General features: G+C 39.2%; 1 protein-coding gene across 3 annotated transcripts in view; it reads right to left on the minus strand.

Moving 5' to 3' along the window:
- Positions 1-27,304, minus strand: part of aspg (asparaginase homolog (S. cerevisiae)) — a 34,575-nt gene that overhangs the window by 5,015 nt on the left and 2,256 nt on the right. For 2 of the 3 annotated variants that reach the window (XM_071201690.1, XM_034111517.2), the window contains exons 2-13: positions 17,836-17,962; positions 17,402-17,440; positions 8,254-8,365; positions 7,980-8,105; positions 7,816-7,899; positions 7,128-7,254; positions 6,923-7,035; positions 3,833-4,018; positions 3,349-3,462; positions 3,148-3,267; positions 2,798-2,893; positions 1,188-1,351 (exon numbers count right to left, since the gene is read on the minus strand). In XM_071201690.1, coding sequence (XP_071057791.1) covers positions 1,188-1,351; positions 2,798-2,893; positions 3,148-3,267; positions 3,349-3,462; positions 3,833-4,018; positions 6,923-7,035; positions 7,128-7,254; positions 7,816-7,899; positions 7,980-8,105; positions 8,254-8,365; positions 17,402-17,440; positions 17,836-17,962 — 1,408 coding nt within the window. The remainder of the gene's footprint in view (positions 1-1,187; positions 1,352-2,797; positions 2,894-3,147; positions 3,268-3,348; positions 3,463-3,832; positions 4,019-6,922; positions 7,036-7,127; positions 7,255-7,815; positions 7,900-7,979; positions 8,106-8,253; positions 8,366-17,401; positions 17,441-17,835; positions 17,963-27,304) is intronic. The other variant, XM_071201691.1, reaches the window with a different exon arrangement.

Below are 27,304 nucleotides of genomic sequence, written 5' to 3' on the forward strand. Positions count from 1 at the left end.
ACACTCAGTTTGTTAGTGTATTGGCAAGAAACATGTCATAATGCAATGGGTAGTTTTAACTCCCTTTAGGAAGACTAGATGTACTTTCTTTGACAGAGCCGTTGGCAGCGATTGTAGTTTGGCATGTAAAAACAAGTTCCTTAGCCCGTGCATGAACACCCACGCAGGAGTCACCTGCAGTGACACTTGTGGTGACAGGAAACTTTAAATAGGTTTCTGACTTTCTACAACATTAGTTAACCTGCAGTTGAAATGAATGCTAAAGTGTTTTAAAAAGGTCTCCATAGGCACAGTCACTTAAAGAACTAAAAAGGTTTTTAAAAAAACATCCTGTAGAGATCGTAAAGAAGCCAGTATCTCTCATCTGTGAAACTGGGAACAGGTTGGTGGAACTGGTTTAGGGGACACTCCCCATATTTGTTCTTTCACCCTTTTTCTGTATGCTTTCCGCCACTCCTTATATGGGCATTGTGCTGTGGTGCACTGTGAAATGTCTGCCATTCAAAGTGTATCAGACATGGTGTCAACCTTATGGCTCAAACTCAAAACTCCAGTTCTATGACTTACTGTCTTTTCATGATATAAATGTAGACAGGGCAAAGCAAGCAGAGGTGTGTAGCATCGGAAGTGTAACGACAGGTGTCGACGCTCCGATGCATCCCTCCACCATCACAAAGGAAACAAGTCCACACTTGCAGTACCAACCGTTAAAATAGGACAACAGCCATTTGGCTCAGCTTAGGCAAATACAACGATTTCACCCTGAGGCTTACACTATAACATTAAGAGCGGCTTTCCCCTGATAGACATTCAGAGCAATGTCAACGAATGACATGGAGAAAAAATAAATAACTTTGGTAAAAATAAACAGCGTCTTAGCTGACAGATGACAACTAGCCTAATTAGTTTATAATTATTGTTTGGCCTCTAAACTCCATTAGAGTTGTTCCCCTGGTTACCCCCCCCCCGCAGCTCCCTTTCTGTCATTTACTCAGAGCCAGAGTCCGTACCTAGCAGCAGCTCATTTAATCAACTCCCTTCTTTAGCGGAAATTAACAACATATTTTCAAGAATACTCAAATGGCTGCTTATGGACAAAGGGGCATTTTAAATGTGTTTGCAATTTCATGGATTCCATTACTACTTAGAAAAACAGCCCTTATTGTTCAAAATGAGGCGAGCCGTACCTGAAGCGCACAGCGTTGCATAGGGGTGTGTCGCCGTAGCGATCTTTAGCATAGACTGTAGCTCCATGACTCAGTAGGTACTTCACCACTTTCAGGTGGCCCTCACAGGCGGCAACATGCAGCGGCGTGCGTCCATCATAGTCGGCCAGAAACAAGTTACTGCCCTGTGCGAGAGACAAACATAAAGAGAATGTTAACATACTTCACCTGGTGATTAAAGGTCAAGGATAGTAATTAGTTTATTTAATATGGACATCACAATAGCATTATTATGCATGCACGAGGACTAGATGGCCTGTGTTAATTGTTTCAAGCAAAACTCTCAAACTAAACTTTTAAAATGGCTTTTAAAAGAACTCTACAAATCCATAGGTCTACACTAATGACAGGGGTGTGGGAAATGTGTTTTTTCTCTTTTTGCCATGGTTAAATATTTATTTTAATAACATTAAAATTGTGTTGCACTCTTAAATAAGATGATTGATTTGTTGGCGATCTAAATGTTTCTTATTAACACAGATCACCGTTCCTTTATAATAATGACCATGAACACTGTAATTTACAATTAATGTGACTCAGTTTAGGATATATGTACAAATATTACGAGACATACTAACACATTGCTGTTTTTAATGGAATGGTTGACAATGTAGAATATGACCAGTCTTATAACTTTAATTATCAGGGCGACTTTTTAAACCCCCTTTACTGTTCAGCAGCACATGAGAACAAAGGGAAACAAACCCTAAGGAGTATTATGATGAATGAAAAAACATATGTAAAAAGCTCATCAAAAGCAGGGACATTTTTTTATTATAAAAGGATTTGAGAGGTGTGAACATACAGTAGCATAATCACATTTGAAAAGTGTCTATAAAAACATCACGCTTATTCCATCGCAACTGCATACAAGTCGAGCCACATACACCGAAGAACACGTGACGCTGGGGCGGCTCTGGGCCTGCCTTACCAGTCGGGCCTCATGTTTTGTTCTGCTTGGCGCCTGTTTGTTTCTCTGAAGCCTCTAACACAGGAATAGTGACCCTGGATTTTTGTTGTTGAACCATCAGTGTGAAAGGTTCACCTGTGTGCGTTGACCCTACTAAACAAATATAATCCAGACAAGGCCGGTAAATGCTGCTCTATTGGCAGAAGAGTTGAGTGCGTTGCTGTGTTTAGAGTCTCATAGCCCGATACAGGTGGATATATATTGATATTGATGATGACAGCACAGGGCATTTCCCTATACACTGCGTTTATGAAATAGTTATTAAATATATTATTTTGTTATCAACTTTATTATTGGTTAACATTGATAACAACATGTGCAAACACATACACAAAAGTAACCCCCTTTACCACCCCTAATGGCACCAAAACACACATTACAATTGGCCTTCCTAGATCATAATTGAGTATAATTTTTTTTTATATATGTATATATATATATATATATGGCGACTCATTGGCTTCCTCTGGGTGACCAGCCTATGACCTATTGTTTTGAAGATGAGAACTTCCACTTTGTCAATAAGGGTTTAATTTTTTTTGCAAACAAGTGCAAACAGTTGATCCTTATCAACCGTAGTGAAGTTTGTAGTGTTGCCTACCATCTCCTTTAGGGCTTCCAAGGCTTCAATGTCTCCGATCTTAGCAGCAGCACATGCCAGAGGGGGGGTCAGGGCATCTCGGATGGCTTCCAGCTCCTGAACACACCACAGACTCCATCAGAAAAACGGCAACTTGACCGATGTGTAAATGAATCAACTTTGGCTTTTAAAGGTTTCTAAAAATTCATAATCATTGCCTCGATTTCTATGTGGGTTGAAGGTTTTTTTGTCAAATTATGCAAAAAGGAAAACAATGTTTTGTTAATAATAATCCTAATGGCTATTTTTTGGGTGAAGTGATAGTAATATACTGTAGTAGTCACACTGCTTAGGTCTGTGTATAGCCTTACCTCCTTGCAGCTGATGCTCAGGGACTTGGCGATGACCTGGATGAAGCGGCTATCGCTCAGACAAAGCTTGGCTCCTGCTAAGTTACCGCTCATCTCACCTCGCAGGTTCTGAGCCATCATCTGCACAGGGTAACACAAAACACCCCTTATGATTATTATTGTAATCTACATGGTGATCCAATTTTGAATGTAGGCACCAACCTTTTTCTTAGCATCAAGAGTTATATCTTTTTTGGCCAAAACGTAGGACAGCTTTGACAGGGCTGCCTCTGGAGTCATGTCCCCTCCAGCTATCAGCCCTGCATCCATCAACACCTGAGAATATCCAAAGGTACATATGATGTGATTGATTCCTTCAACTGGACAGTCTCCTTGTTTTCTATGTGGGAAATTAATGACTCAGAAAATGTAGTAAAAACTTGAAATGCACTGATCAACCGACCGGTGATCGTAACAGTTTGATTTCCTGCTTGACTGGCCTTGACGGTGACTGGGTGATAAGCCTGGGGTTTGGAAATTCTATGCAGGCGAAATTCACACGCATGCATGAACATGCAATTTCCCATTACAAAATGTTTGAGTATGCTGTCAATTATCGTTCTTATAAAGAAAAAACATTGGAATAAGGCAGGTAAGACTTTAGAGAGAAATTAAATGTGTGGTTTGAATGGGTCAGGCGACTTGCCTTGCCGGTGGCGTAAGACGCGGACACAGTCCCCCTCAGACACTGGGTGCAGTTGATGATGATGACTCCATCGTTGATGGCCTTCTTCAGCACGGCCAGCAGGCGAGGACGGTTGTCGGGGGCATTTCCGCTGCCGTACGTCTCCAGGACCACACCCTCCATGGGCGGCTGCAGGAAAGCTTTCATCTGGACACAGACATATAAAGGATTCAAATTACAAACCCAAAAGATGTATTGATTACTGAACTGGCTTCTCAGCTGTGTAGAATCAAATTGGGAAATTAGTATTCCATGTTATCTTTCCTGCAGCTACTTTCACTCCTAAAAGCCCATCTGGTGCCTCCTATGCAACCAGTATCTCAGTCGCTGGTTGGCTGGCACCAGGAGACCCTACACCACATCATTAGCCATGGCATATGACTAGAATTGCTGATGACTGAAATGGCAGGAAGGAGAGCAATTAATCTGAAGGTGTTAGCAAGCATAAACTCACTTGGCAAGACCAAAGCAGTTACCATAAACTGTAAGAAGAATGTGACATTAAATGTGCCAGGCTCGGTCAGTATTTTTTGATGTGATAGCAGTTTGACAGAAATGTTTTGATGCAGATTACCAATGAAGCTCTCGAAGAGCAGAGACAGCGGGCGCATGAGAGCCCGGTGTCTAATCAAAACAGTGCCTCATAAAGGCAGTTAAAGGCTGTAAGGAAATCTTGATAGCCAAGCTGGGCAGCGAGAGCAGATTGAGATAGTAAAGTCACTCTCCCAGCAGCCTCTGCAGGGGGAGGTGCAGCTAAATGTTACAGTATCTAGCCCAATCCTCCCTCTTTACAGGGTGATTGGTCATGGCCCATAACTCCTTCTCATCTTTCTCTGGGCTGAGCTTTGATGGCAGTTTACATGACCGGGAAGGTAACGGAAGACGGGTAATAGCATAATTAAATTAAAGTTAACTATTTTATTGCAGGTAGACAAAACAGCAGTTTTGAGCAGTCAGTTACCTCTGAAGAGCATATATTTTATTACATGTTAATATTGTATGAAGAAAAACTTTGTAATATGCAACCGCTACAATATTTGTATTTACTCTTTGTACAATTTGACTAAATATAATCTGGTGTTGATTTTAAGGCATTTCTTACTAAAAGATAATGAAAAGACATCAGATTACACTCTTAAAAGGTCACCTATCATGCTATTTTAATGCATTAGCATAGGTCTCAGATATAAAAAACAGTTCTATGAAGTGTTTTGCTCAAAATACCAAACAGATCACCCATTCTAGCCATGCCCCATGCCTCATATCCCTCTATTTCACTTCCCATTTTAAAAGTGCTAATTTTGGATATAAAGGTTTAAAAAAAGAAAAATTGATAAAAAAAGAGGGGCGGAGATTATGCCTGCTCAAGCGGGAGATTCTACCGGCAGATACTGCCATAATGAAACGCCATATCATGGATTATCAAGGATTATTTCTGAAACAGTATGGAGCTCAAAGGCTTTCTCTCTTGCTGGTTATACCACAAGGTGAGTTCCTTTTTATTTCCTGCTTCTTCACACACATACATGCTCCCTGCCGTATAGGTTAGCTCTGAGTGTTAGCAATGCTAATGTAAACACCGACCGTATTACGTCCAAAACAGTCGGGCATTGTTTCTGATAGCAACGTTTCTGATACAGGGTTCCTGCAGGTTTCACCAACTCAAATTTAAGATTTTTTAAAGACCTTTTTAAGACCACTTTGAATAGAAATTAAGACCTATTTCACGGCAAGAAAGTATGAAGGAAAATTGCTATGAAAGAAGAAATACGTCCCATAATTACTTTCAAAGTAAGTATTCGCGTTCAACATAAGAACGATGACTGAACATAACAGCACACAGAACTGAGTTAGCTAAAAACCAGGACAAAAATAACTGCCTAACCGTGAAAGTGTGTGTGTGTGTGTATGTTGGTGTTTAGCTACGGTATTTAGCGTCCACAGCACCTCCACTTTTAGGGTTGACGTAGACCCAAACGTGGTCGCGTTAACCGAATATTTTCCGTCTATGACGATTTCTTTTTAACAATGATGGAAAAATCTAAAAGCAGTCTGTCATTTTGACAGATTAGAACAAACTCAGAACAGCGCAAAAGTTTCCCCGCAGCGAGGCTCCGGTGTTATGCATGCCCTCCAAAAAGGAAATGATATCGTTTCCAAACCGTACAAATCATTGAAATGTCTGGGAGTTTTTGCTTTACGCTGTGCGCGCTCCCGCGAGGTGCATGCATCTCTCGACGGGCATGCATGACACCGGCGCAACGGTTCACGAGCGTGCTCTCGCTAGCTGGAGCTTGGTTGCTAGGTTACTAGCTGGGTGTTCTCCGATAAGGGGCCTGGGGGGTGCAAAGTTAGTGATTACTGGTTCCATGTTGATTTATTTCAATACAAATTGTTGGGGGGAACTGAAAGGCTATTACCGTACTGGTTACTTCGCAGCACGGAAATGTTCCCCAAAACACATTTAGACGTGATCGCAACACAGAAGTAGCCTACCTTTCAAATCCAATCCTTTTTAAATCATATTTAAGACCTTTCTAATTTTTTTGATCATATTTAAGACTTTTTAAGGCCTTAAATTATGATTATCAAATGTGAGACTTTTTAAGACCCCGCGGGAACCCTGTGATAGTGCTGTGGGTCTGCATTGCCGATATGACGTCATATCGGCCGCAAATCGGGATCAGCTCCGTTGTACCCCCGTTTTTAGAGATTTGGGTACGGAGGAAAAGAGAGAGGGTTTTATTTTCTGAGTTCCCTGACACACCGGGGACACATATTTATGTACAAAAGACATCAAAAAGTGCATTTTGCATGATAGGTCCCCTTTAAGGATTGTTAATTTAAGTGTGCAAATAATTATATTTGAAATGATAGAGGAAACACATAAATCGATAAGCTGCTGAATGAATTCCCCTAAGAGAAAAAAACCTATTCAATTATTCGGTTGTGTGTCACATCAACCAAGGCCCAAGGTCGACGAGTAACCTCTGGACATTAATTGGCTGTGGCAGACAGAGTACATATCTGTGGTCCAGTGCAGACACTTACAGTAGCACTAGTGATTCCTGGGAACAGCCTGAGCAGGCCCACGTTCCTGTTCATCTCAGTGCTCACATGAAACTTTGCTGTGGTGTTTGCTCTCCACACTGTATCCCAGTTGACTGAAAACAAAGAGTAAAGACAACAGATTAAAGTGAAAAGAAGTGATTTAATGTCCACATCAGGGTGATGACAAATTCCACTACTGCCTTACTTATTATGTCCACTTCAGCACAGGCCAGAGGAGCCAAGTTAGGAGATGAGAACGCTTTGAAACTCCCAGCATCCACCTTGGTAGATCGATTCCCTCTGTAGAGGTTGTTGTAGAAATACAAGCACACCTGAATTGGGAAAGAAAATTGGTTTTATGCAGCAGGAAATAACATAAATGAACAAAACACAGAGCAAATACTTAAATCTGTTTTTAGTACGGTCCCACAATTGAGGAAAGACAAAGGATAAAATGCTTACAGCATTTTGTACATTGATAGATAACTGTCAAGTGTTCTTTATGTATAGCCGTTGTTTCTCAGTATTGCGAAACACTGTCATTAGAAAGCATTCTCAACAGACAAGTAGTTAAAGAGAGCTTTTGTATGCTTCTGAATACAAAAAGCCTCAACACCTGCCCTTACAAATCCCAGTTTTTGTTGTCAACATAAACATATAAATGAGGTCAGGTCATTTAGAATGAATGTATAAACTATATATAAACCCCACACATGTAAAATATTGCTAGAAAGAGAAGGAAAGCTCACTAAGGAGAGTGGTGATCTCCTATTAACTGTTTTGTCTTCCCAAACACAGCACATTTGTAATGCTCCCTCAATGAGATTGTCAAATAAATGTCTCTTTAATCATATATTATATATGGGAGTATGATTTATGTCCCCTCTTCTCACCTCAGGAATGACAAAATGGCCAGCAATCAGCAGCGCCCCCAGCAGGTTGGCTCTGCCATCATTCCTCATCTCGTAGATCGGCACCTGAAGACAGAAAGTGTCTTGTCTTAAAAAGGGCATTAAAAACGTAAAATGATGCAGGAACTTTTTTTGTAAGGCCGTACCTGTGATCCGGTGACAATGATTGGTTTGCCTAAATGTTCACACATGAAGGACAGGGCAGAGGCAGTGTAAGCCATCGTGTCTGTGCCGTGGAGGATCACAAATCCATCGTAGTTTTCATAGTTTTCCTAAACAAGACAAAAAGACCATGTACCGACATGAATACAATCATCATTTCCTGGAATATTATATTGTGTATTTCATAAACAATATCAATTATTTAAGGAGCCATTAATTACTAAATGTTTACAGTATAAATGAATAAAATGAAAGTACCTCAATATCCTTTCCTATTTTACCCCAGTCCTCTGTGGTCATATTGGAGGAGTCCAGCAGGGGTGAGTACTCCATAATAGTGTAGACTATTCTCTTTTTTTCCTCACTTAGCCTGGAAGAGAGAGACATTTATGAGTGGTTGTCATTACATTCACTATAAACCAAAAATTAGACATTACAAATGGTAAAAACGTATGGTTTTTGAATTCGACGATGTGCACTGCAAAACACACGGTTAAACACACGGTTAAACAAACACACGGTTAAACACACGGTTAAACAAACACACGGTTAAACACACGGTTAAACAAACACACGGTTAAACACACGGTTAAACAAACACACGGTTAAACACACGGTTAAACAAACACACGGTTAAACAAATAATTATTATCTTCACTGTGACAAATGGTTATTTGTCCTCATCCCCCTTGTATAACAAAGTTGGATAGAGTTCTTGTTAATTTTGAGAAGAGAGTTTAAAGAAAGGATAGGGAAACGCTATAAAACCAGCTGACTTTATGAAGCGAGACAAAGTCTATTTAACCGGGCCTTCTGTCTCGGCAGCAGGGTGCCAAAACCTGTTTCAGACACACACAGAGAATGTGTAGTAGTGTAAAAGGGAGGGGCATGTTGGCATAATGTTAAAGAGAGCAGCACTTTGAACTTTGCAATTTCCCTTTCCACCATAAAAACCTAATGTTCTGTGGAGCTTTACTGTGTATTGTAAATACAAGCAAAGCTGAGGGACATTAAGGGGCCGATTTGACTCATCTTGAAGGTTATTTAGAAACAACATATCAGGTTAGGGCATGTTTCATTTTCATCCCAATTACAAAGGAGTGAGTCTTTCATGTATACATATTTATGTCGCCTCTAACTGGATTTCAACTGGGGTGTCTCCGGGCCCCACCTGCAACACTCCGTGTAAAGTAGCGTGACTGGCCAAACAGCCATGGAAAGATTTTATTTGTAATCTCCCTTTGAAGCAGGGTGGGACAGCCCCCACAGTACCATAGGGCAGCCTTATAGCGCCAGGAAGGGAGCTGAATGGAACAGCGGGGGAACAAGAAGCAGGCCCCAGTTCACCCAACCAGGGGTCCTACAAGCCCTCTTCTAATTAGTCTTAGGTCCAAACCACGACCCTGAAACATATTATGTTGTTGATCATCTTGAAGTCAAAGTGCCACAAGAAACTGTGGAAGAGACTATTCAAATAACCAATTATTCATCTATCCGGCAGTTTACCCTAAGGTGCACTACACATTAGCATACCAAGGCTAAGATGCCTTATAGCTTAAAAATAATGAATTTCTATGTATGTGTGGATAAGAGTGGGGGCTCAAGACGTGGAAGAGAGTTGGGGGGGCAAACAGCCTGGTGGCATTGCCTCTCATCAGCACATGAATAAAGGTTTTCAATAAATCAATAAACTAATTCCCTCCTTCAACATGAGCTGCATACTATCAACAGTATTAGACTTGCATATAAGCCTACTTTAGTTGATCCTAATATTATTCCAACTCAAGGGTTAGCAAATATTAAAAAGTAGAACATGCTCTCACAAAACACCTCTAATTTATGTTAACTTTTTTTTTTTTACAAGTCTTTTTATTTCATTATAGTGTGCAGTAATCGATGCCATTTCATTTATATTGTAATATCACAGTACCACAGTACACTCACTACACTCCCCCGTCCCTCCCTCCACCCGCAAAAAAAAATGCTTATCAATATAACTTAAACAACAGAGCCATGAAAATAAACATAAAACGGAAAAAAATAAATAAAATAAACCCACATCAAAGTAAAACAAACAAATAATTATACAATTAATTATACAATACAGCGACAATATAGACAATGACAACACAACTAGTATTTCCGGCCGTCAGGAAAAATAGCACCATTCCATCACTGGTCATATCTCAGATATATTTTCCAAATAAGAAAACAATGGCAACCACAGAGCTTGAAAGATATGTCCACCATTATATTTTTCCAATGTCATTTTCTCAAGAGGTAAGACATTTGTTATCTGATCAATGAAAAGTTTAAATGTCGGAGGACGTTCATTCTTCCAGAGTAAAAGTATACATTTCTTGGCAAAATATGTTATTGTGATTAGTATTCTGTAATGTTCGGGGTTCAGTTTAAAGTTTGGCATGTCATTTAACAGGAAAAAACATGGATTTTGGCTCATTTCGATGCCTAAAACGGCTTTTGTGAGCGCATGAATCGAATCCCAGAAATGTTTCAAGAGATCACAGTCCCAAAACAGATGCATAAATGTTCCTTCTTTTACTTTACATCTCGGACATTTTGAAGAGTTTTCTTTGGAAATGTTATGCATCTTTATGGATTTAACATTTGTTGAGAAATGTAAAGTTTGCTTCTTTGATTTTATTGCTTGTGAATGGAAAATGTGTTCTTTTATACATTCCATTAAACAATACTAAATACTAGATCACCTACACATCAGTTAAGTTGAGGGGTTTTTCCATGCAAAATGTTACATTTAGATGTTAACAAGCAATATGATTGTGTGAAAATGAGACCTTGTGTCTCAATGAGATCTACACCTGTATAAATAAAGGCTAAAGAAATATGGTTTTGTCAGCTTTCTAATTTAATGTATTGAAGGCAAAGATATTTAACACAGTGAGAACTGCTACTATTTATCTCTCAATATTGTCTGAAAAAAACTTGGTAAAAGTTATTCTCTCAGTGAGACAACAGAGCAAGCTTCTACAGTTGCACTACGTTTTGATAACAGTTACATATTATTTTGATAATAACATATTTCAATGTTGATGAGCTTCATACTGTTCATTCATAATCTGATCGTCTTTGTAGCTCACTGTTGAAATAAAAAAAAATCATTACAATTACAAGATAATTATATCAACAGCCCCTAAACACACAAACACACCACTTTCATAAATAACACACTTGTTCTGCAATAATATGTTTTATGTTTCCTGTCATTTTTGTTAGGATAGGACATGCCTGAAAGACACAACATTTTCTCCTTCTCTGTGGGTCAAGAAGAACATCCAAGAGGAACATTAAAAGCTGATGTTATGAGATTTTAAGACCAGTACAGGACATTCACTAAGAAACTACTTTTATTGTGAAAACACAGTCAGCTGATCGAATGCACCTATTTCCACATCTACACTCCATCAGCTGATTATTTCTACTTGCCTCACTTTATGAGCTTCACATCACCTGTGCCTTGTACCGCAGAGTTTGCAATGTCACAAATAAATGGGGCCAATCTTCAGTCAGATGTGAATGTGTAATCTAACATTTTCAGTAAGAATAATGGACAAAAGGAATACAATTTATTGAAATGTGAACCAAAACTTAATCAAACAAGTATTAAATAAAAAGCACATATGGACATAAGGTGTAAACCTATTAAATGTATAAGTAAACACATTTAGTCAAATAAAGTGACAGACTGGCCTGTGCAGTTGGCATCAGCTTTGCCCAGCATGGGCTCCTCCATCAGGCCTGGTCCTCCTCGCAGAGGAAAGACCCTCAGTCCTCTCCAAACCAACAGACAGGACATCCATCACACGGAGGTTTCTCCCAGAAGTCTCTGCAGCTCTCTGAACACCACGCTGTCTCAATCCGTCCACACTGAATATGAGAGGGGAAAAATGAAAATAATAAATGCTTTGGACAATAAGAAATATAAAGTTGACTGTTGAGTTGCTCAGTTTTTTTAGATTGTCAATACTATTACTGTATAACTAATATCTCAGGTTAAGAGGCACATTCAAATAAAGATTGGTCTTTAAATACATTTTGTCTTTTGAATTGTTTGTTTAAAGTCAAGGATCTATAACTGGTACTTAGTTTTAATGATACAGTCTGGTTATTATGCTGTTTGGAGGAGGCATCACAGGTAAGAGCACTAACTAGCTACCGTCACATGTACCTTAGCTTGACTTAAATGTATTAAACGTGTAATTAAGTGATATCAAAATATAAATAACTAATGTCATGCAAACATATTAATATTTGCTTGATTCCAGTGTTGAATTTAGCACAATTGCATACAAACGTTAAGGGGTTTTAAGATTCTGAAGTATTATGCTAAAAACTCAATAACTTAGATTATTATTTATAGTTTTGCTGAATAGTTTCATGTCCGTTTACCTTAGAAACGTAAAATGCCACGGCAGTGTGCAGATGGGGAGCATGTTAGCTTAGCTTGGTAGCTTCAGCTAGCTCTGGAACTTCCAGCTCGGTGGCAGGAGGAGCCTCTTTGCCCTTATTTGGAGCAGGCTTGAACAGGCGGGAGTTGAACTCTGACGTCACTGTCGAGCCGTTAGTGGCCGACTCCGCCTACTAAGGGCTTCTCGGCAACTCTGCACAATATGGGTGACGTCACGGACCCTACGTCCATTTATATATACAGTATATGGTTCTTTCACAGATATTCAGCCAAGTAGTTTCATCTATCTGTATCCCTAAGTCCTTTTCCCAGATATTTTTTAAAGTTGGAAAGGATGACTGAGCTCTTTTAGAAAAAACTGCATTAAATTCTCTAATTTTACCTTTGATCGTGCTCGATGACATCAATATCTCCTCCTCTTCCAACAATCCCGATCTCAATTTATTGCGTTTAATAATTGAGTGGATCACGTTCCTAATTTGCAGGTATCTGAAAAAATCCTTATTTGAAATGTCATATTCTGCTTTTAAATCATTAAATGATTTCAATGTTATATCTTTGTGGAACTAATGTTTCAATTGCTTTATACCTGATTTCATCCATTTGTTTATATTAATTGACAACAAATATTTGCTAAGATCAGGATTGTTCAAAATAGGAGAAAAGATTGAAATACCTGAGTTAACATGAACTTTTTTTGTAGAGTCCCTCCAGGCTAAATGTGTATTGACCACTGTAAAACATTTGGCCATATTTTTCACCTTATTGAAGTCTTTAACAAATATAAGAGTTTCCACTGGCAACGGGTCAAAGGTATTGGCCCATAGTGAATCCTTTCTTCCCAGATACCAAGATAGTACATTTCTTAATTGAGCTGACCAGAAGTAGTGTTGAAAGTTGGGAAGACCAAGACCACCCATAGTTTCTGGTTTCATAAGAGTAATTAACTTGATTATTGGTTCTTTATTACACCAGATACATTTTGAGATGTGTCTATTGAGAGATTTAAAATAGTCAGCGGATATATAGCATGGTAACATTTGAAAAAGAAAAATACATCTCGGTAGAATATTCATTTTTATGACATTGATTCTTCCTAGCAGTGATATTGGTAATGTGGACCATTTAGATAAATCCTGTTTGATTTTGTCAATGAGTGGATGGTAATTCTCTTTAAACAGATTATCCAGTTGTGGTGTTATATTTATTCCTAAGTATTTAAAGCCACCTGGTGACAAATTAAAAGAACAAGACTTTTCCAAATTTGCTGTTGGCGTCATATTTAAGAAACAAGCATTCGATTTCTTAAAATTAATTTTATATCCTGAGTATCTTCCAAATTGCTCCATCGTGTCTTTCAAGTGTGGTACTGAATTTTCTGGGTCTGTCAAGTAAAGAATGATATCGTCAGCATAGAAATGTTGTGTTCATCGTTAATCTTCACTCCTTTAATACTTATGTTGTCTCGCACACATGACGCCAGTGGTTCAATTACAATTGCAAAAAGCAAAGGTGACAGAGGACATCCCTGTCTTGTCCCCCTTGTTAGTGGAAAAAAATCAGTTAGTGATAACCGCTGCTTTAGGATTTTTATAAATTGATTTGACCCACTCTATGAACCGAGAGCCCATATTTAACCTGTTCAAGATAGCAAAAAGAAAATTCCACTTAACCCTGTCAAAAGCCTTCTCTGCATCTAAAGAAAGAAGCAGAGATGGCTTCTGACTGGTGTCCAAATGGTTTATAATATTCAAAAGTCTCTTTATATTATCAGAAGAATATCTGCCCTTGACAAAACCTGTTTGATCAGGACTAATTAGTTTAGGTAAAATAATTTCCAGTCGTTTTGCTAATAATTTGGTGATAATCTTATAATCATGATCCAAGATAGGCCTAAATGAAGAACAATTCAAGGGGTCTTTCCCATCTTTATGTAGTACAGTAATATATGCAAGATTCATTGATTGAGGAAGTGTTCTGTTGTGAGAGAAGTTGTTAACCATTGACATAAATATAGGTTGAAGTTCAGTCCAAAACTCTTTATAAAATTCTGCCGAGAAGCCATCTGGCCCTGGGCTTTTATTTATAGGCATAGATTTAATTGCAGCCAAAACTTCTACTTCTGTAATTGATGAGTTTAGATACTCTTGATCTAAATCAGATAATGTAGGTAAATGAATGTTATGGAGATAATTGTCCAGTTCATCTTGTGAGTAATCACTTTGAGATTTGTATAATTTGTTATAAAATTCATAAAAAGTCTGGTTAATCTGTTTTGGGTGGTAGGTTATCTTGTTGTCTTTCAGACGAATTGCCTTTATAGCCCTTTCTGCTGGCTGCTTCTTTAATTGATAGGCAAGTAGTTTACTTGGTTTATTGCCGAATTCATAATTCTTTTGTCTGATAAGATTCATTTGTGTTATGATTTCATTTGTTAAGTCAATATTTAATTTAGCTCTGGCTGTGTTTAATTGTTTCCAGTTTTCATCTGTCGATGCAGATTTATGAAGTACTTCACATCTGTTTACTTCTCTTTTAAGTTCTTGTCCGAGCTTAATTTTTTCACGTTTTTTAAAAGATGTGTATGAGATAATAAGTCCTCTTAAAGTAGCTTTTGCAGCTTCCCAAATAATATTCGGATCTATAGAGGGGTCATTGTTTTCTTTTATATAGTAAATGATCCACATTTGCATTTTTAAATTAGAATTGTTCGTCTCTAAGTAAGGAGTTATCAAATTTCCAGCGCCTGGATACCAATTCTCCACTCTCCAAGTAAATAGTTAAATAAACTCTTGCATGATCTGAAATATTAATGGAATCAATTTTACATTCTTTTACCCTAAGCATGTATTTTGAGGGAATACAAAAATAATCTATACTAGAATAAGAGTTGTGGACATTTGAAAAGAAAGTGTAATCTTTGACATCCTGATTTAGTTGACGCCATACGTCAATAAGGCCGGATTCTGCACAAAGCCCCTGAAGGACCTTTGAGGATTTAAGATTGTGGCTCTTGGACTGGTTAGATTTATCTAATGTAGGGTTAAGAGTGCAGTTAAAATCGCCGCCCATCAATCCTAATCCTTTACAATTTTCATTGAAGAGCAGCACCATGTCTGACATGAACATTGGTTCATCTATATTGGGAGCATAGATATTTAAAAAGGTGATTGGGGTTCCAAAAATAGTACCAACAACCAAAACAAACCGACCATTTGGGTCCTTAACTAATTTTTGTAATTCGAATGGGCAAGTTTTGTTTATCACAATAGCTGTCCCTCTACTATGGGTTTTATATGATGAGAAATACACCTGACCTATCCAATCTCTTTTCAATTTAAGATGTTCAGTATCTGAGAGAAAGGTTTCTTGTAAGAAGACCACATCAGCTTTGTCTTTTTTAAGAAGAGATAATACTTTATTCCTTTTTATGGGGTTTCCCAAGCCTTTAATATTCCAAGAATAGATTTTCATGTTTTGCATGGTGACTGCTGCATATCTGTGAGATTATATTTAATACGTTGTATATTTTGGCCCCATCCACAAAAGGGATTGTTACTGCTTTTATTATTTAACATTAAAACTAATGTAACAGAAACGCAAAAAGAAAACAATATAACATCCCACCCAAACCAGGGTCTTCTGACCCTGGCAATTCATCTACCCAATTTGTTGTAGCCCAGAGAGAAACAAACGTCAGAGAAATGTACATCTCAGATCTAACGAAATGTCCTCTTTTTGTTGGCAACTTGGAGCTCCCATCCTCAGTTCTCATTGAAAATAAATAAATTTCTTCATAATTTTCCTCCTTAACAGGGGACGGGTAGATAAAAATCCGCATCCCAAATGTCATCATGGTATGTTCCATCCGATCATTTACATGTCAAACAATATATTGCCATAAAAAAACAAGACAAATCCAAAAAGAACGATCGGAGGAGTGTACATGGTGATATCTTAACTGTCAAAATAAAAGTGGAGGAGGAAGGTTGTATTTTAAACAGAACTGTATGTTACTGTTTTGTCAGACCCCCTCCACTACCTTCTTTGTTGGTGTGGTCCGTTACGTCATTCTTTGTTGCCGGAAGCAAAGACACTGGTAAATATAACAAAATACAAATGAACCAGTTCGATCCTGGAAAATCCTCTTAATGTGTCCTTGCGAAAAATGATTTCCACACGTTTCCCCAATCCCAATGACAGTTAATTGAGAGAAGAGGAGAAAAAAATTAAAATAAAAAGAATGTACATCTTACCTCCACTCCGGTAGTTTAGAAAAATAGCGACTTAACTTATGTTAACATTTAATACATATTATAATTAGCAAATGTTTAATATTAGTCAAACCACACAGCTGACGGTGTGTGAGCATTTAGGGTTGAATACAGTTCAACCAAAAAAGGCTTTTCTACATCATTTGTATAAACCTATATCAGTATAACACTGCCTGATGTATGGATAGCTTATCTTTACCATACACCCCTATGCCGCTCTGTCGATTTTCACAGTGGCACTCAACATGAAGGGGGTATGGAAATTAGTGAGTAAGGGTAAGTGTCTGGGAGAGGTGCCCCACTATAACTGACAATTAAGAGGCCTGTCAATGGAGGCTCCACTCCCACTGCTCCACAGCACATGCACCAGACAGGGAGACACCATGGATTAAACAAACAGTAATAGAGTAGATTAGCCTTGTGGTTCCTAGCTGCTTTTAAAGACAAAACTTCTAAAAACATAAGGTTATCTCTGCCACACGCTGAAGAAGCTGTTTGTTAGTGACATTAGCAAGTGTAGAGTTAGAGAACAGAAAAATACTTCAGGCTCTGCACAGCTCTGTGTCCTTCCTGGTATTTCCTCCAAAAGGCATGCATTTCCTGACAGGCAAGCACACCCAAACATTTTGTCTAAAGACATCAAACCACAGTGCAGGCACAAACAATGCAACCAGTACTACAGCACCCGTGGTATTGATGGCCAGATTGGGGCGGTGGATTCCGGCTAAAGCAACAAAAGCAGTTTAGAGATATTAAAATGAGTCATGACTGAGTCTTTTCCATCCAGTCCATGCTGTTGCTGCTCCTACTGTAGAAACAAAACGACTTAGGCCTGGTTTAGCACTCAATGACAATAACTTTACATTAGACATTTTTCTGTGACATGTTTATGAGGATGACTTTAATGGGTATGTTTTAATAGCATCTATGAGAAAAGGAAAGGTTCTTATACAAAAGATTTAAAGTAAAATATATTAGACATACAATCGTACTGTGAATCCTTACACCTAGGCAAGAGCATAGAAGTGTGAAGAGCAGAACATGGATTATTGTAACTTAATCAACGTAAAGTTATAGCTATGTGCTGAATGAGTAGGGAGGAATTCTGGGTACACTTACGGCAGGACGAGGATGTTCTCAGATCCATAGTAGTCGTACAAGCCGGACTGCTGGGCATAATACTCATCGTGAAGGTTAGGCAACTTCCGTAGGCTCTCAACAAAAGCATTAGCTTTTGGAGCAAGCACTGTGGGTTATAGACATTTTTAAATTATTTTTTCACAATAGTATTTCATAGGTTTCTCTAATCAAGTTTCTTCAGTATCAGCTTAGGTGAATAATACAAAGGGTTTAAAATCATCTCAACTCCAAACATTGGTCACACACTGAACCCTAGTGGTAAATGTAAGAATTATCATTGTTGCAGGGAGCTGGAAAAATCCAATTAATATTATAACAAACACTTAGAGGGACAATGAATAAGAAACAGTTATAGAATATACAAATAAAAAAAGTGAACAATTGTGAAACACTGGGCCCAGCACCACTGTTGCTGTATAAGAGTTGTGGTTCAAGGTACTCTAAATTAAGGCTTGGACAAATGCTTCACTACTATTTAAACTGTATAGCCTAACTGGATGGTCCTCACTTACTATGCATTGGATGCAGCATTGGTTTTTATTAATGTATAAAGCCATTAAGCTTCCACTGTACATATGTGCCAGATTTGCTCCAGTGTGTGACTCTTACAACCTCAGATCCAATGCCTGGATACGGTTCCAGGTTCCTGCCGTGCGGTCTGAGGCTGGAAAAAGGAGTCTTATTTATTATGGTCCTTGCTCTTGGAATGACCTTCAATCACGCCTCAAACTGAGGGCACTTGTCTCAATAGCATGTTTTACATTGAAGTTGTTTGAAGTCCTTACCACCAGCTGCTCTTGCAGTAATAAGTAGTGTACCTTTCTTACTGTCCAAATGTGCACAATGTAGTGACTGCTTTTTCGTCTTTTGTTTTCTTAGTTATGTTCTCTGTATTTTATATGTTTGTGTTAAGTGTTATGTGTAACGTTGCTGACTTCTTGGCCAGGTCAGCATTATAAATGAGATGTTATCTCAATGCTTTTTTATCTGGTTAAATAAAGGTTAAATAAAACAATTAAAACAATTAAATGACGGACGACACGTGGCAGCTGAGGCCACATGAGCACAAGCCCTGAAGGACGTAATGAGAGCAACGGTCAGAAATCAAGACAGAAAGACTTTGATAAGAGCAACATGAAAGGGGGAAATTGCCCAGCAATCATAACTTTCATAAAATTACAGTATTGACAAAACAACAAACAGTATTGTCAAAAAAACAAACACCATCATGAGTTAAGTTAATACTGAAAAATGTATACTGAGAGTAAAACATTGATAGGTGGCCTTGGATGAAGGAGCCTGGTTCTTGAGGCTGATAGGACCTTTGCATGTTATGTTTGCCTCACTACATGCTCCAGAGCCTGTACTACGAAGCCGGTTCAACCTAACCTGGATATGTTTGAGTTAGCCGGTTGGCCTAATCCAAAACATACGCGCTCTCGCTAAACGGTCCTACGACGCGGGTTATCAAGTGGATCGCTCAAGCCAGCCGTGTCCTATCTAGTTAGGTGCGCGTTCACATGAAAAGGGTTGGTATTTGGAGCATTCGACCAATCACAAACATGGACAAGCATACTGACAGCGCGGCATACTTCCTGAATGAAAAGTCAACTATAATATTAGACATATGAAGAAGTTAAACTTTAAACATCCATCACTTAAACACTTTATCCAGGATCAAAGCCACAGAGCTGCACCTGCAAGGTGAATACAGCTAGTAAAAGAAAAAGTGTTTGAATGCGTACATTAACAGGTTTATGATATCACTAAGACACGAGTGGATCTGACTTTAATTACATTTGACTCAAGTGTTTCGTCAACTTAATGTGTTGATTAAAATAATACTTCTGAATACAGTATGTGACACTGAGTATTGCACGGCCAGATACGGCTCAAGAAGCTGACTCAGATAAGGACATATCTGATACATTATGATGTGATATGATATGAATAATACTGGACTGTACGTAATGTTACTTTGCTCCGGTTGTGGCAGATATTTAATTAAGGTTTCTTAACGCTAATGTTATAATAGTCAGATTGCTCTGAAGATGGGAGGTGATATTCTAATAATGTTCACGTTCCCACAGTCTGTGATTTTTGCCGGCCGTCTTTCCTGCAACGGCAGTTTAAACTGTATTTCCTTTCTCCTGTAATATGACTTGATCGCTTTAAACTCCGCACACCGAGCTCCGATTGGTCAGCAGGCAGTGCTTTCACTGAGTTGAGCTCTTAGCCTGCAACCTAACCTGCCGCTCAGCATAAGTTACCATGGAGATCTAGCCCGCTAAAAAGAGAACCAGCGTCGTAGGACCGCAAACCCCGAGTTTTCCCTGAAGTTAGCCCGCTAAGCGAAAATCCAGCTTCGTAGTACAGGCCTCAGATGTTGCCCAATGCCTCATGTCAACTTCTAGTTATTCATTGAAAGAATCTGAGGGGTCGATCTACATCCTGAGGGGCAGCTTGTACAGTAGTCGTGTCTTTGGCTGAGTACATCTAGGACAGGGGTCGGCAAGGGCCGAATCCGGACCAGACCTATAATCAATACATTAATAGGGGATTTCAATTTTGACGGGGTGATTCTATTCTAACTGCCGCCGACAGAGGGCGAAAGAGACGAGAGCACAGAAGAACACAAAAGAAGAGACGAGAGAGCGGCAGAGAGAAGCGGAGAGGAAAGCGAGTGAAGAGAATAATTAGCGATACAGGGAGAGAAGCGGAGAGGAGAATTTTTTTTTATATTGGTTTTTCAGTTGAGTTATACTTAACGTTAGTGCTGGGGGGGAAACGATTATTTTGAAAACGATTAATCGGGCGATTATTTGATCGATTAGTCGACTAATCTAACGATTATTTTTCTGTTGTTCAATTCATAAAAAACGCACAGAACTCAAGATACAAGTACCCTTATTACTTATCGTAGCTGCACATACAATATATCCGATTAAAGCTGAGACTCCACAGATTATGTAGGTATATAGTATCATCACTGAGTGATCCGGACTCGCGACAGGGGAAGCAAATACAGTCATCACAACACGTACCTTTACGGAGCGTCCACACTACAGCTTCAAAAAAAGCTTGGAGCTGGGCATGTCTGGAGCTTGGGGATTTTATTCAAGCAACACGGCCAACAACCAATCACATGAATCTCCCGCCCCCGACATACAAAGCAAAAAACCCCGGGGATTTTATGGGAGCAATATATATATAAACTCCCCAAACAGGCGAAAACCTACCAGTTTCACCCACTGTCTCTGCCACCTCCCTCCATGCCTGGTTCCTCCGGTTTGTATCCCGGTAGGTGAAGAGGGTCTGGTCATACAAAACCGGGTGATTGCTACGGCGATAGTTAGTTTCTCCTCCAACTTTTTTTGAACTATAGAAATGAACGGCGGGATATCTCTCCCAGCTTAGACGCGGTTTGATTGGCTACGGCTTCAGCCGTCAGATTTTCAGAAACGGGATTTGATTGGCTGTCGCTGGCTACTCCGGCGTCTCCGGCGTCAGAAGTTGAACATTGTTCAACTTCTGACTCCGGAGACGGACCGCTCTGCTACCCACAATTCAGTTCGGCGAAAAAGCGAGGCAACGTGACGTCACCCCGTTGAAAGTGAATGGGCAGATTGGAGTTTTCGACGCTGTAGTGTAGACGGGCCGTTACAGAGCTTCGAGGGAGATCGTCTCACCACCGTAGCTGTCAATCTGATCAAAAGACGTGTTCAATGGCATTAAAATGAGAAAAAACGGGGCTGAATCGGTTAATCCATAGGTTTTTAACGTCTATGTATAAAAAAATTATTGAATTTATAATCCATAATTTCATTTTTATGTAAAAATCGGAGAGCAAATGCTAGCTGCTAATGGTAGCCACCACAGCTAGCTGCCGCTTTAAATGTTCCAACATAGCCGTTGTGCTTGTGTGATATGCCAACTCCATTTGGCAAAGACTGCAAATGACAATATCTTTGCGTTTTGGACTAACTTTAAAATATTCCCATGCTTTTGAAGACCTAGGGCGAGATGTTTTCGTTTGGGGGCTTCGTGCGCAATGTGTGTGAGTGTGAGGAGGAGGTGGTAGCCGTTTCAGTCTCCATTGTGTTTGAAGTGCGATTGCGAACTGCTTGTTGCTTTGGGTGACCCACGTGTGTGTAGCGACGCGTCGACGCAGAAATATGTCATCGACGATATTTTGAAGTCAGCACTACTTAACGTTCAGGGTAATCAACTGTTCAAAACATACTGTTCAAAAAAAAGTAAATGGATAATCATTTTTAATAATCGTCATATCAATTATTGACCCAAATAATCGAGATTATTATTTTTGCCATAATCGAGCAGCCCTTTAAAAGCTGATTAAAAAGGGCCAAAACACAAAGTGTTTGACCAAACATTCCCTCAAGTCAGAACTGAGGTCACAAAAAATAAGCAATCTCAGAGCCCAATATGATTAGTCCACGTGGTCGTGGATCAAAATTAAAACTAAATATTGTTCCAGGGGCAGGCTAACCGAGGCTAACCAATGAGCACCTGCATGTGTGTATGAGAATGGCACTGACACCATTTCAGCGCAGATTTAAACTCCTGGCAGGACAAGCTCGAGCTCAATTCTTGCACTGAATTAAAAAAAAGTGAGTCATGGACTGCAATATAAGAGGGAAAGAAAGAGAAACTTTAAAACTGTTCAATTGTTATGATGTGTAAAGACTGATATTGTTCGATAATCGGCTGATGTGAAAATGTTAACAAAGAAAAAAGAGAAACTCAAGCTGCTGCTACACTTTATTTTTATTTATCTAAAATTAAGCACTTTTAAGATGCACACATTTTCAAAAGCTATTTTATTTATTTTTCTCCCATTTTATTTTTTTTAATGCAGCCAGAGAGGAACATTACACATATCCACAGTATTTTATTGTATATCTGTATAGTTCAATGTTAATTGACAATAAATAGTTGTTTTTGAATTGTACTTTCTTTATTTGATTGGCAGTCAGTTGTTGATTACATGCAGACGTTGATAAAGCTACAGGCTACTTCAATATATATCACACTAATTTATAAAGCAAGTTAGACATGTTGATGTTCCGGACCTTTGCATAGGGAGATTTTCTCTAACTGGACCTTGTTGAATTTTTGTTGAATACCCCTGATGTAGGGTTTCCCATTAATGTAGCTATGGGCTACAGTGAAAGGGTAAAGTGCTATATCTTTTAAAAGTGGAGGCTTGAAAATGACATTCCCAGAACAAATGACCAAAACTTCACTTATTTTTTCTCAAAGCAATGATAAACCTGTGAGTTGGATGTAGAAGAGTCAGAATCAATATAGATTTTTTTTTATTTTAAAGTAAATTCAGATTGAACATAGTAAAACTATTTAAATTATTGTGTCCGTCCAAAAAAAAAAAACATTACTTATAGTGAAAACCACCCTTGAATGATGGGATCGGAGACTAAAAGCTTTAGGAATCCAAACTATAACATATAATAAGTACCCTGTATCAAGATTGATGCAAAACAAGTGACATTTTACCTTTTTAGAGAGATTTAGCAACAAAAAAACACTTCTGGGGTCATTTGGGTGGATTTTACCTAAATAACCGAGTGACACGAACTCTAGATTTTAGCCGAGACCGGCGGAAAGACGACGCTGAAGTTGGCTTCCGATTCAGAGCATCCGATTCGGCAGTTAAGGGGAAAGTTAAGGGACATTTAATTTACAGCGCTGAGCGAACAATCCTCCGTGTTTGAACCTCTTAAATCGCTGCATAGCCGATTTATTTGGACTGGATTACCCCAGAGAGTCTAAAGATTCTTTATAACCCAGTTTGAGATTTGTGAAACCTTTATTCTATTTGTGAAAATTTTAAAAAGGGAGATTTCAGTGCTTTTTTCGCATCTTCCCCACATTAGACCAGGTCCTGATCTAAAACCACTAGACCTACACTCATCAAATCAGAACTGGATTATCCCAGAGAGGCTAAAGATTCTTTATAACACAGTTTCAGATTTGTGAAACCTTAATTCTATTTGTGAAAATACAAAAAGGGAGATTTCAGTGCTTTTTTCGCATCCTGACCACATTAGACCAGGTCCTGATCTAAAACCACTAGACCTACACTCATCAAATCAGAACTGGATTATCCCAGAGAGGCTAAAGATTCTTTATAACACAGATTCAGATTTGTGAAATCTTTATTCTATTTGTGAAAATACGAACACAGGTGGAAGGCTGAGGTTGCTGCAGCAGGCCAGAATCAGGATCAGAAAGTGAACCTCCCAGCTGGGCAAGTCTTTATGCCTTCTTGAGGCTCCGCCTCTAGATAGGCTGGCACAAACAGGACGACACTAGGCTTGTTTGAGACAAGCAAGACCTGCGCAGTTGCGATCAACGTCTTGCTAGTGCGTTGCATGATGGTTAGTCATTTTGTCCGACTTGCTCTGGAGGCTCGCCCACATGAGACTTTGAAATCTCGCGGGACAAAGACGCCCACAGCCTTGAGAGCGAGGCGAGTTGGCGCAGTTGCTCTCCACGAGCTGCGGAAGCTAAATGCTTGATGGGAAACGGCTCGCTGGTATCTCGAGCTGAGCGCTCATTGGTGGGTTTTACCACGTGCTGCTGATGAAACTCTCCAATTGGCTCCGCAAAAGTTTGTTGTTGTTTTGTGTCAGTTTTACGTCGCCACATCCATTCCCATTTTGCATCATTGTTCCACAATGTTTATCATCATGAAATTAATATCTATATATTTGATACTATACTGCTTACCGTTTTCATACTTTGTATATCTTAGCATATTCATACACACTGTTCATACTGCTCACAGGCTGATATCTAGTGTATTCATACCCAGGGGCGGCGCCAGGGGGTATCTAGGAGTTGCTATAGCAACTCCAACAATTGGCCTAGCAACGGCTTAGCAATCCCATTGTTTTGATATGAAAATGTATCATATTTATACCACACATTCTCGCAGCCCGCGAGAATGTGTATAAATATGATACATTTTCGCGGGATCTATCAGGGGCGGGTCGTTGTAATTTACTGCGTGAACTGTTACTTGGCAAATTCTCAGTAGATCGAAAATGGAAAGATTTCTCAGTCACAAGTCAGCGTAAACGACCGCGTTCTCCAACGGAGCCGGTCCAGCCGGACAACCCTGCTATCCACAAGGATCCCGATGTTCACTATGAAAACCGGGAGGATTGGGACCACGAAGAACAGGTGCCTACACCAACTGACCCGCTGCACCCGCAGCAGCAGGACCAGCTAGCTGCTACCACGAGCTGCAGTGGAAGCGCTGCTCCTCTCCGCACGTGAAGATCCACTGCCCTCATTTCCTCCACCCTGCTCTCTGCAGAGCTCCACTCCAGAATATACAAATTATGCTAGTCAGTGATTCTCAGACACAGCGTCTCACCCTTTGAGCATCTCGGCAGAAAAGAGCAGTCACTTCTCTCAGTTACAAATGGTCATTTTAAATGAATCAAGAATGTGTTGTATTTTCCGACATGGCGCATTGTTCGAGGCGTGCTGACAGTGAGATCTAACACGGGGAATTGTGAATGAGGAGGAGGAGGAGGAGGAGGAAAAGTGCGTTATTTAGGCAATGTTGTTGGTGGGAGTTAGGGAGAGACCGCCCCTTCCAGGTGTGTGTATGTGTGTGCGTTTTCCGGTGTGTGTTACGTGAAAGTCATGAGTGTTACACTATTGATTGGTTCTGTAAATAAAGAGAACGTTTTCGACATTGAAGGCTTGAGTGATCTTGAATAGCGGTGAACGCTACAATATGAACAGGCTCGTGCTTGGCCCACTGGTATTGTTTGTTTATTTTGAAAATTAACTAGCAACGCCGTGCTGTCATATAGCAACTGCTAAGCTACTGCAGCAAAAAAATTCTGGCGCCGCCCATGTTCATACCCCACTGTTTATTCATCATTCAATTCATTCTATATGTTATTCTGTAGATTGTGTACATTACTTTCCACTTCACTGCTTGTTGCACCTGGTTAGAAGCTAAACTGCATTTCGTTGTCTCAGTACCTGTAATATGTGCATATTCTCTTTAAGTTAAACCAAATCATTAAAATAAAATCTATTGTAATGTAATGATTTGGTTTAACCTTATTTATTGAATACATCATTTAAAATGGCAAGATTAAATCAAATTACATCCATGTTGTACACATCATAAAGCTTAAAGTGGCAGCTAAAGAATTAACACAGCAGCAGGTCTGTTCAATTCATGCTCATTAAGCTTCATGTGTGCGGATCTGAAGGGACTGATCATTTGTAGCCTGTCCACCTATCAGTTTTGCAAACATTAAGAGGGAGGAGCATTTCTATTGCATCCACTTCATCTGCAACGAAAAACGCCAACGCAATTTCCGCCATTGCAAACCCAGCCAGTCAAGCCGACTCCGAGTCCGAGCTGTCCGACTTAAGACGAGCTTTTTGACACCTCCCCCGGCTGCGATCGGCTACTCTCGTCTACTTTCGAGGCGAGCCGCAATGTGTCTCAAACAAGCCTACTCCCAGTACCTGCCAGAGGACAGCAAGGCAGGGAGCACAGACAGGCAGAAGGGGGGAGGGGTCGTCACAACATGTTCTTTTGTTTTGTTTTATTGTTCTGTCTTTTTATTTATTTAAGTATTCCAGTAATGTATGTTGCATGTTTTAATTTGATTGTATTTACTTGTTTAAATGAAATTAGTTTTAGGTTCACTTATAAAATCTGTCCAGGGACAACAGATTAAAAATAGCCTCTTGGCTAACTCTGGCACATTTACAGGAATGTTAATTAATGTACACTGTCCCTGTTAAACAAATAAATAAAAATAAAAATAAGTGTATGCTCCTCATTTAGGTGATAATTCTTTATCTACAAAGTTTTCGTATCTTAAATACTGTTTCATAGCAAACAAAAACATTAAAGAGATGTTAAAGGAATTCAGGTTCATGAGATAAAGAAAAAGGCTAACCTTCAGTCTTTCATCCACTTTGAACAGCTTCTGCTGCTTTGTCCTAAAGCAAAATATGAATAGCAATTATTTTTCTGAGAGAGAAGACAGGATTACAATGAACCAACTTTCTCATACCATTGTTACCAAAGTGTTATTTTCTAATCTTGTAATGTTTGTCACATTCCAAGCAATCCTAGTACTCAAGATGACATACTGTAATTAGGCAAACAAAGCTTGTTGCTTAAAGTAAACTTGAACAATGCTAGTTATAGACTATATTTAATTTCCTGTTGAAATGTTTTGCCTGCAACTGTAAATACATTAAGTTTATATAAGTATACCTACTTATCGGTTGAATTTTTATTTGCAACAAAAAATTCTAATACATTTGAGAAGTAAAGCCTTTATTCTTCCTTAATTAGCTGTCCATACTTACCCGATTTGATGAGTGTAGGTCTAGTGGTTTCAGATCAGGACCTGGT

Source organism: Pseudochaenichthys georgianus, chromosome 22 (genome assembly GCF_902827115.2).
Source record: "Pseudochaenichthys georgianus chromosome 22, fPseGeo1.2, whole genome shotgun sequence".
NCBI classification, from domain to species: domain Eukaryota; kingdom Metazoa; phylum Chordata; class Actinopteri; order Perciformes; family Channichthyidae; genus Pseudochaenichthys; species Pseudochaenichthys georgianus.